This window comes from Nicotiana tomentosiformis, chromosome 4 (genome assembly GCF_000390325.3).
Source record: "Nicotiana tomentosiformis chromosome 4, ASM39032v3, whole genome shotgun sequence".
NCBI lineage: Eukaryota > Viridiplantae > Streptophyta > Magnoliopsida > Solanales > Solanaceae > Nicotiana > Nicotiana tomentosiformis.
In genome coordinates, this window is record NC_090815.1 from 6,303,279 (window position 1) to 6,314,869 (window position 11,591).

Here is an 11,591-nt window from a genome sequence, read left to right on the forward strand (position 1 = left end):
AATCCGATCATTACGTAGTTCTAGGATATAAATGCGAAAGGAAAGAAAAGATTTTTTTTTTGGGTTTTTCAATATTTCATTAATAAAAGATATTTTTTGGATTTTCTATAACAAGGACTTAAAAGTAGTGATGACTACAAAAGAAAATCTACAAGCTTGAAATAAAGCAATACACAACCTTGACCAGGACGAACAAAACTCGAGGAAAGTAAAATACAGACTCAAAAACTAACTAAAAAAAATCAAAAATACATAAGAGCCTCCACTGGTACTCCGGGGGCTTGTGGGACATCATCTGGTCTCCGCACGGGCCTACGGGCAATATCTTCTTAAAGGTGGTCTAGGTCAACCATCTCCTGTCGAACGAATGTCATTAGAGAAGCAAAAAACATAGACTTGGTCATGTCTTCACATTCATGGCATTTCATTACAACATAATCAGCTATCTCTTTAATCCTCATTCTGATGACACCTTTTTCCTGAAGCAAACGTCCAATCTGCTGGGCCCGAGCCTCTAACACTTGTGTATCTGTGTTGTTTTGGTCTTGTAACTGTTGCAGGCTTTCTTGTAGTTGGTAAATCAATGCATAGCAATGGTTTCTTTCTGTCTTGAAATCCTTTATTTGCTTGACCATTTCATTTTCCAGGGCAACCAGCTTTTTCTGTAAAATTGCTACTTCTTTGTCATATTTCTGCTTCAACTTGTGGGCTAATCTAGCATGTTCTTCTGCACTTTTGGCCAACTTTGCTTGAGCATTTAACAAGTCCCTTTCGGCCTTTGTCAAGTCAAAACCATAATCATGCACTTTTCGCCTTAGGTTGGTTATAATTTTCTCATCTCTCTCACTTCTTACCGGTGTCTCGGCGGCTATTTTCATTCTCTGGATTTGGGCTCGAAGGGCTTCATTTTCCCTAGCCAACCTCTTCTTTTCCCTTTCATCTTCAGCTACCTACAAACTACTATCAAATTTGATTTTTTCAATTTGTTCTTCTAGTTTGTTTATAGTAGTCCGGTATTCCTTTTCTTTAGCTAACCAAACCCATTGCTCTCATGCTCCATCGGTGAATTGTTGGACATGGGGCCTTTTGGCGGGCTGTTCTGGCTCTTGATCGACCCGACTTCTTTTACCATACCACGTGGCGTAGTTGGATCCTACTTCACCCATGGACAAATTTCATACTTGAGTTTGTGGTTCCAGGAACCTACATTGGTGCCAAATCTGGCGAACCCTTTCTTCTGGAAATATGGCTTTTGGGCATAGTTCAATAACCTGTGGACTCAAATCTTCGTCATAAGGGACTGTTTGGTATCTTCCCAATTGGCGTAGGACCCGATGCGGGGCATATGGCTGAATACTCCGAAGACCCATTAATAAAAGAAAGCACACTCCGGCGGACATGTAAATAACTTCATCGACCGGGAGCCAACCGAAAGTCCACTAAATTCGATTTGCGTTTAAAGAACCCAAATACAGGAACTATGCCTCAGTACCTTCTGGCAACTCATGACCGTTTACTCGATTTTCATATTCTTCGATGCAATTGAGTTCGGTCAGACCGTAGTTCATGTAACCTGGGCGATGACAAAGATGTTCTACCAACCACATTTGTAAAAGCAAGTTGCAACCCTCAAAAAACTTTGTCCCGGCTCGACAAGCGGTTAAAGCTCGATAAATTTCTGCGAGAATCATCGGTATGATAGTGCCATTGGCCTTTTTGAACATAAAGTCGGCCACTCCTGCGAGCCCCAATTCTATATATTTGTCACTCCTTGGGCATATCAGAGTGCCTAAAAATGCCACCACAAAGGCCAAACCCCTGCGTGCTTCCCATTTGTCTTTATTTCCCTAATGATTCAAACCAGTGTCCGGAGCCTCAAATCCGTGGGGGTCCCCATACCGGCTGTATAAGAAACGGAATGTGCAGAATCCTCCGGCTAAATTTTTATCTTTAACCTACCGGCTAATACTCAAGAGGTCCAAAAACTTATGAGGGGTTACAGTTCTTGGTGCTACTGGATATTGATGCCTTAGCTTCCCTTCGAAACCAGCATAACCTGCTATCTCCTCTAGTGTAGGGGTCAACTCGAAATGAGAAAAGTGGAAAACATTGTGTGTTGGGTCCCAAAACGGTATCAAAGCTTCGATTATATCAACCCTTGGTTTAATCTCCAGAAGACCAGTGAGCCTACCTAAAGCCTTTGTCACAGAACGCTTGGCGACCTCCCCCAGGTCGTTCCACCACATGTGGAGTCCTAGTGGAATCTCGTCTACGACTCGAAAAGGTATATTTTCAACAGTGCTCATCCTGCACATTTTTATTTAAGGCGACTGGTTAAAAACAAGTGATTTTTGATTTATTTTTTTGATTTTTGACCCCAAAAGAAAGATTATTTTTTGCAAAATAAAACTCAAATAACTCAAGGCCACCTTTGCAAATATAGCCCTTCAGCCCCTCAGAAATGAAGATTTTAAAGTTGTGCTTGCTAAGTGGCCAAAATTAGAAAAAGATCCATAGGTGGCTATTCTAGTAAAACAAACTTCCTGCGTCCCGTCGGGATATTTCTGGCTATTTGGACAGAAAATGATATCCCCTAAATTTATTTATGACAAAATGACGCATTTTCATATTTTCTGGTTATTTTTGCAAAAAGGGGCCGGATCCGATGAGGGTTGCCTACGTATCTCACATCCGATGAGAATCAAACCCGCGTAGTTCGGTCAATTTTGATGCACTGAAAGATATGATTTGTTTTGAAATGATTTTTTTTTTGAAACTTTGGCAGAGTAACGGGATTTTTTGAATATCGGGATTATCAAAACCGAGCATTTTTCTATCCTATCTCACTCTTAGTTTTTCTTTTTTTTTTCTTAATTTTCTTTCCTTACTCTAGAAGCCGGTCAACATACAAGCCAAGCAAATTAATGCACAAGTAGCACGTAAAGAATGCATCAGGATGGTCTTTTAATTTTCAGGTGCACCTATCTTAGACGGACCCAACCCCTGTGTTGAGTCCCCTAAGTCAAATGCACGTGATGCAAGAAAACGTACCTACTAGGGATCCGGCATGAGGCTGTGTTATTCTAAGTTTAAATCTTGGGTGTATTATTCTAGACCTGGCTTACCCGAGCGGACAACTGGAGCCGAGGGGGGCAGCGTACCGGGAATACATAAGCTTCACCGGCTTTGCAACTTGTCCGAACCTCGTTCTAAAATTAGGATATGACTCTAACAGAAAAGAAGCCACACGAAGCGCACGCTCCCCAGAAGATTTAGAAGACTCAGAGAGAAAGAGGGTTTCGTAGCAATTTATATACAGTTCAAACAATATCATAGCAGTAAAAAGCGGCATTTAGCACATTAGGCTCAAACACGTAAAAAATCAGATTATAAACAACAAGTATCACAATTATTCTAAGCTCGAATTTTGAACCCTGAACCAGAGATTCTGGGTTCTTTTTCCCAGTAGAGTCGCCAGAGCTGTCACACCTCCTTTTTCCCGCGGGGGGTAGGGGATAAGGGAGTTTTTCCAATTAAAGTGACATTAATCGAAATGGGATTATTTATTAAATTCAGAGTCGCCACTTGGAATAAGTTATGGTGTCCCAAGTCACCGATTTATTTAAAATCCCAAATCGAGAAAATTTAACTCTATTTATGGTCTGCGAACACAGAAGACCGGGTAAGGAATTCTGTTAACCCGGGAGAAGGTGTGAGGCACTCCCGAGTTCCGTGATTTTAGCACGGTCGCTCAACTATTAATAATTGGCCTAATTATCTGATTTAATACATGTTTTAAAAACCTTTTTATACATTATTTTATCTTTTACCGCTTTTTAATTTTTTATGGAATCATTTTGAACAAGTCGCGATGTCGTACACTTGTCATTTTGGCACACGTCGCAAATCACGCCACATGAAATGCACCCGCGATTTACGACATGCTTATTTTAATTATTATTAGAAGTTGTGGTCGGGTCACATGAAATGCACACCCGAATGGGATTTACGTATCGTGACCATGCCACGGGAACCGTACCCATGGCCACGACGATTCATTATTAATCGCGCCTAAAGCAAGCTACGATGTTCGATAAGTTATTCTTATTTCTATTAATTTACAAGAGATAAAATAACCTTTTCAAATACTTTGAGCCTTAAAAAGATCAAATTATTTCGCCCAAGTTTAATGTTCTAAAATAAAACGATCACTTCATGGCCAAAACAATTGAATAGCCAAACTTACTACTTGAAAGGTTAAGCCAACTTCTACCTAAACCAAATGAACTTAAAAGCTTCATTCTCAAAAGATACTATACGACCCATTAACGAATAAATTAGCTCCTAATTATCAATTGCCAAGCATGAATGTTTCTTCTAAATCTAACACCCACCGTGTACCAAAGATCAACCACTTAAGCAATAAACCAGCAAAGCTCAATGATAGGATGGAACAAAAGTTAATAAGAGAATTATTTTAATCTCACAAATTACATAAAGACAAAATCATATATCCATGAACTTAGTATTCAATTAAATGCACATCGGAAGAAAGGAACCTCAATGGCATCCACTGAGAAGAATACTGAATAAAAGAGCGAAGACCGTCGAACCGGACCTCGGAGCGGCGAGCGGCGACCTCGAAGCCTACCGGTAAAACTCGAAACTCAACAGTGGTTCGGTGTTTAGACGCAACTGATTTTGTGTGGTTTTGACAGAGTTTTCTGCTGCGTTTTACTGTTGGAAATTCGCAGATTTGGATGACGTTTTGCTGGTGTTTTTTACTGCGTTTGGTGTTTGTTTGTTGGAGTGTTTGGTGTGGAAACAAGGCTGTTTTTGGGTGATCTTCATGGGTGATGGGGGATGGACTTGAAGGTTATTTTTTAGGGACGAAAATGGCCGGTTTTTATAGAGATTTGAAGGTCGCTTTACTTCTGCATTTTGGGGACTGATTTCAGGCTATTTGTGGTGATTTTGAGAGTGGTTTAATGGAGGATGGTGGGTGGTTTTCTCTGATTTTCAGAGCTGTTTATGGCTACTTCATGGAGCCGCTACTTTGAGGAAGGAGAAGCAGTCCCTTTTTTTCTCGTTTCTCCTCTGTATTATTTTTAGATCTCAGGTGCTCTATTTTTTGTGTAGGTTGCGGCTGCTGGTTCTTTTTTTGTATCTAAAGTGGGGGAATTTTTTTCTTAGGATTTTTGGGTGTTAATTTGATTTTTATATTATAGTGGGGAGTGAGTATTGGCCCTTGGATGAAAGTAGATCAATGGTTATGATTAATGGAGGGGTTTGATGGGTGAGAAAAGGGTTTGGGCTAAAAGGGAATGGGAAGAATGAGCATTTGTCTTACTGGGCCACTAAAATTTAAAAATGAACTCCCAATTGGCCCAAACTTAATTCTTTCTTATTGAATAAAAATACTACTAAAATATACTAATTAATAAGAATAAACTACTAAAGTGATCTATATATAAAAATGAAAAAAAATATTTTTTGGTATTTTTTAAAACGTTATAATAAAGTAAAAAGTAGAGAAAATAGGCTAAAGTCACGGTAAAATTAAAATTCTATAACATAAATATACTAATTGACCTTAAACTAAAGGTGAAAAAATATATATATATTTTTTAAAATTTTAATTTGGAGTAAAAATTGACTAAAAACTCCATAAAAATTAAAGTTAAGTTAAATAAATATTTTTTAACACTAAAAATAGATCAAAAACGTGACGGGACAAAAATTACGTGCTTACAGGTCTAGCGGAGCATATCTAGAAAAAAGCAGTCAAACTAATGTTAAGGGGATCGTGAGAAGAGGAAGATTATTGATGCAATCTCATTTATTTGTATTCACTAGTGCATCAATTATAACTTATGAGTTATGATTGTGAATACAAGAAATAATGATATATGAGATTTTGAGACTATATCAAATGTGATTTATAAGATATAGGATGCTGCATACTTTATGATCTACTTGCAGGTTTGCGCTCGACGAGAAGCTATATACTCCTAACAGATGTATAGCACTTAACTCTCACAGTATGCTGGTTGCACGGTCTACTTCCCTGTATGAATGATTGAGGAGATGAGTTGAGAATATGTTTCTTAGACTAGATAAGCACTCCCATTATATGTGAATGGGAGATGTAGGAAATATTAGGTCCACCCATAAGGGGTGCTCTAAGGCCCAATAGGGTTATTGGTTAACCTTAATATTCTTTATATAAGTACACTTAGTGTGTACACAAAGAGAAGACTCTAAGCAGTATTTTTTCACGCGCTCTTTCTCTCTCTCAATCCAAACAAGGGTTAGACTGTGGAATTGGAGGTTGCTCCAACAGACCGTGACAACCACCGCCGACCAGTAATTCCAGCCGCGGTTCAAACCGTTTTCGCTTCCGCTTTACGAAGAACAAGTAAGTTCTCGTTTTACGATTTACAAACTAATCTAATGTGTTTAGATTAACGTGTTCCTTCATATGTATATATATATATATATATATTAGTGTGTATTGGCTATTAGCTATTTCTTTGAGTTTATACCGTATGAAACAAGAAGAGAACGAAAACATTGTAACAAAATGTATTAATTACTGACTTTTAAGTTTTAACTTTTTCTTCATTATTTTTTCGTGAAGACCACAAATTAGTGTTTTGTATTTTGTTCAAAGCGTAAGAGCAGATCTAACAATTAAGATTGGCCGTGGAATTTTAAAAAATGGCTCACGGTTAAGTTTTGGTTGTGATTTGGCTCCTGTTGTTGATATAATTTAAATCCAGTGAGTAAATAACAAAAGAGAAAAGGCAACGCAACTATCTTAAACTCGGGCACACTCACCTTAGGCTAAGCGGTGTCACGTGATATTGATTCGCCGGAAAATTTTACTAAATACACATATTATATGATATGCAAAAATTTACAATTCCTTATAAATAATAAATACTGACACTACTTGATAAATCTGTGTTGCTTGGTCCGATGATTAAGGCATTACAATTCTCCAGTTTGGTTAAGTGGTTCGAGCCCAAACCAACACAGTTTTGTTCTTTTAAGTTTTAAAGTCCCTTAGCATCTTTAAAAATGATTGATATGATCTAAATTTTTTATTCTCTCACGACATCGATTCAAGTTTATTTGTTTACTCTTTTAAATATGACACCGCTTATAACAAATCCTGCATACGCCACTGCAGTTTAACTAACAATTGATAACATATGAGTAAAGATGCTCAAAATTACTACCAACTCTTGGACTGGGCCAACAAGAATTAAGACTACATCTAATCCTAAAACATAAGATCAATGGGGAAATAAACTATATATGATAAAAAGCTTGAATATCAAAAGATTCATTGCATGTATATATATGGTCTCAATTACACCAAAAGCCATGTAATGATCATCACGAGAATACCATAGCCAGAGTAAGATGAATTTGCACTTGAATCCCTGTATCCTCCTCGTGCTCCTCCTCCTCTTTCTCCTCCTCCTCCTCCTCCTTCTCCTCCTCCTCGTCCTCGTTTTCCGGCCACTGAAGGTACAAGCAAGGATACAACTAGTACAACAGCGACCATAACCTTAACCATTGCTACAACATTATGCCTATTCTTCTTCATCTCACAATATTGCAAACAAGGAATTCAATAATTGTGAAGAAGGAAACTAAAGATGTGATATAGAGTCAAATTCTCGGCAGCTATATATTGACTATAAACTCTCAGTTTGATGCCAAAATTTTCGCTACCATATTAAAGTTCTAAATTGTAGTATTAACTAAGGGAACGTTTTATTTACTTACCAAAATTAACTTTTATTTCGATCGCGTATTATTAAGTTACCATATACAGATATATTACTATTATCTTTTCTTTTTCATACAGGAAAAATGTTTGCATATTTCCATAAATAAGGATCCTTGTATTTTTCTCATGCATACATATATCTTCTGCAATTAATTTAAGCTACAGGGAAAAAAGGTACAGTGCGTCCTATATCCTAAGATAAACTATATTAGTGCATTTAAGTTAGAGATACACCATCGATATAGTTTAATATGTTATAATAAATTATTTACCTTGTATTGTAGATTACAAATTAATCCTATTAAATAGAGTTGTCACCAAAAATATCTTTTAAGTCTTCGAAAAAAGTTCATCTTATGTAAAACAGTGTAAATCAATTTACATAATCATGTAAAAAATTTAAATCGATTTAATAGCACTAATAATTGGTAGTATCTTAAGAAATCGAGAAATTACAGTTGGCCTTTCCAGTAGTAAAAAACCCTACTGGCACCTTAAACTAACTGAATTTTTGCTATCCTGTCCAAACATTTCTCTTTCAATTAACGCGTGATGGTAAATAAAAAAGAAAAAGACGAACAAAACCATCCATAAGTATATTTACAGAAAGGGACAATAACAGAGAGTCAGAGACCAAGGCGAATGAAAACATCCTAAACTTCCTTTCAAAAAAGTTAATTTTAGGTATTTATCTCACAAAAAACTACTTATTAAAAGAAAAAAAAGAAGAAAATAAGCGTGGACAATTTGATAACAGAGACATGAAAGACTCCATGCCCACTTAACGAAGATCTTAGTCAAAATCGTATGGGCTAATCAGTTTTTTGGATTGATAATTATAAAATAATCAGTGTTTATAATGTAATTGCAAAATAGTCACTATTTAATGTCCTTAGCTGAAATAAGAAAAAATTTAGTATATTATATTGACATTCCAGCACATTATAAATTTCAGCACATGATACTGGAAATTCATATGTATAAAAATTCAAATTTCCTGACGCTTTGGTCGATCCATTTGTCATGATCTCATTTGGGGATTTGTTGTTCTCCAGTTGTCGTTATTGCATACCAAATTTCTTCGGTCCTCTCTAGATAATAATTTTGGAACATTATTTTTGGAACAATTGTTTTCCCAATATTTAACTTTCTATTTTTTTCATTTAAAACTCTCTAATCCTGAATTTTTGTCCGATAGCAAAAGAGATGAAATGGCCTTTATTTATAGAAGTTTGCAAACTTTTTAATGTAACTAAATCAAAAATCAAATGCGATTTTTGTTGGTATAACTATCTCGTATTCAGAGTCTATTTTCTGGCCCGATTAATACTTCACGCCGGGTAGGTAAAATGCTTCTTACAAGGAACTTCTCCATTTCGAGGGCTTGTATCGAAGAGCTCTAGTTAAGGGTAGAGAAATCACATTCATCCCACCATAATTCTCGACATTAAAAATATGATATGATAGATTTGTAGTGTTTTCTTCTAAGAAAAAAGAAAAATCAAACATGGTAAATTGATAACCTTTAATAAAACCCACTAAACTAGCAATTTAAGCACTACATTATATGTAGCAGCCCAGATATAGCTGTCTGATTTGTTTCCTCCTTTTCTTCTCACCTTTAATTTTACTTCTTTTTTCTTCTCAAGTGCCATATCTGAGCTGGCCTGAAATATATTCACTAGCAATTTGCAAGAAAGGCTTTTTTCCAAGAACCAACAATATTATCATGGTACTAGTTAAGGTTTTTCTTGTTCTCATTATACAAATGTCAGCCGTGTTTATACCGTTAGTGGAGGCGATTAAAGGTGGCGTAGGACAAGGAGGACGAGAAGGACGAGAAGGAGGAGGAGGAGGTTATCGCGGATTCACAGGGCGGAAAGATGGTGGTGATCCTAAGAAACAACATTCAAGTGCTTCATCTTACTCTAAGCTTGCTTCAAACACTCTCCTTATTCACCTCCTTGTCGCCTTTTTTTGGATGTAAGTAAAGGCGAATTCACGATCTAGATTCACTATATAGTCAATGTGTTAAAAGAATGTAATTTTCCAATATGCATAGGCGGATTTAGAGAGACTTTAATTTGTGAGTTTAATTGAAACCATGGCTTCCGGCCTAATGAATAGGCAAAGAAAATAATTTAAAATGTATACATAGAATATTTTTGCTTGTACGAAAAATAGTGACTCTAGATCTTGAATTCGTTTCTCATTATATATATACATTTAAAATTCTTAATATGTAAATATAATTTGAGTCCAAAGAAATAAATTCAGTTTAAATGTAAAGAACCCATCTTACTTCTGCCTCTGTATGTGCCACGATACAAAATCCCACCACAGGAGTCGTGATGGCACCTAGTCTCTAAGACTAGGTAAGCCGATTTTTATTGTATTTTTTTAAGCCATTTTTTTTAATTAAATAAATAATCAAAACTAACAGGGGAAATAATTACAATATACAACCTCCCAAGACTGGTAGTACTGAGTTACGAACTCTAATTGAAGACATAGAATGATCACGAGGACCGAATATATAATACTGTTTGATTACAAATTAATAGTACAATGAAATGAAAAGACTCCAAGGGACTGCGACAACCAAGCAGCTCTACCTTGAATCCTTACGATCCCGCTTTAACTCTGCTCAAGTCCGTTATCTTTAATACCTGGCTCTGCATAAAAATGTGCAGAAGTGTAGAGTGAGCACACCACAGCGGTGCCTAGTAAGTATCAAGACTAACCTCAATGGAGTAGAGACGAGGTACAGTCAAGACACTCACTAGTCTAATAACCTGTGCAATATAATATACAAAATAATAGGAAACAAATAATCATAAAGGCAGGATAAAACAACCAGTGATATGCACAATAGACAACAAGAATACCATTAATATCACTCAACAATTAATAAACACAATTACACCCAATTAAATCAAGCCCTTCAAATAAATGTCTTTCACATAGTTCTTCCAAATAACTTTCTTTCAAATATAATTTTTCTCAAATAATTATTTTTCAAATATAATTCTTTCAATAAATCTTTTCAAATACAATTTCCTCAAATAAATATCTTTCAAAATACAATTCTTTTATATAATACTTTCAAAGTAAAATCCTTCAAAATAAATATTTTGAATATAATTCTTTCAATTAAAAAGTCACCATGTGACACCTCATTTCAAAATCATCAAAATACGGGTCTCAGCCCATTTTTCATATTTTTCGTAAATAGGGTCTCAGCCCATTTTCATAGTTCAACGGCACCTCGTGCCCATAATTAAATTATCATATCTGCCCGGCACCTCGTATCCTCAGTTTATATCACAACTGCACAGATAATTCACGTGCCAAATATCATTATCATTTCATCACAGCACCTTGTGCCCACATTTCATACCACAACTGCACGGACAATTCACGTGCCAATATCATTATTATTTACTCACGTCACCTCATGCCTACATTTTTATTTCATAATCTACCTGGCAATAGCCATATGCTCCCAATTTCAACATAAATCAGATTATTATCAAGTTTACCGAAACAACAAGATAAATTGCATAAGATATAAAAATAAACACAAGAAAAATCACAACATCACATAAAAATTACCAATGCAATAACTCCACATCATCACATATCACCCCTGACAATAGCCACCATTATCTCTCCTATAGCCATCCTTATCAATCCTATAATAGCCTCCCTTATCACTCAGCCCTGACAATATCAATAGCCACCCTTATAGCTCCTATAGCCACCCTTATCTCTCCTATAGCCACCC

General features: G+C 36.1%; 1 protein-coding gene across 1 annotated transcript; it reads right to left on the reverse strand.

The window, feature by feature from the left end:
* Positions 1–329: 329 nt before the first annotated feature.
* On the reverse strand, positions 330–9,459 carry LOC138909200 (uncharacterized). The gene is made up of 3 exons (XM_070200388.1): positions 9,424–9,459; positions 7,417–7,533; positions 330–950 (listed from the first exon to the last, which is right to left on the reverse strand). Exons 1-3 carry the CDS (start codon positions 9,457–9,459, stop codon positions 330–332), a joined length of 774 nt encoding a protein of 257 aa, XP_070056489.1.
* Positions 9,460–11,591: the final 2,132 nt, after the last annotated feature.

Bases quoted from the DNA above. Each gene is read 5' to 3' on its own strand.
- LOC138909200 (XM_070200388.1), bottom strand. From the start codon at position 9,459: ATGGCACTTGAGAAGAAAAAAGAAGTAAAATTAAAG. The intron at 7,534-9,423 runs GTGAGAAGAAAA...TTGTACCTTCAG, and splicing joins AAAAAGAAGTAAAATTAAAG to TGGCCGGAAAACGAGGACGA. The intron at 951-7,416 runs GTATTCTCGTGA...AGTAGTTTGTAG, and splicing joins TTCATCTTACTCTGGCTATG to GTAGCTGAAGATGAAAGGGA.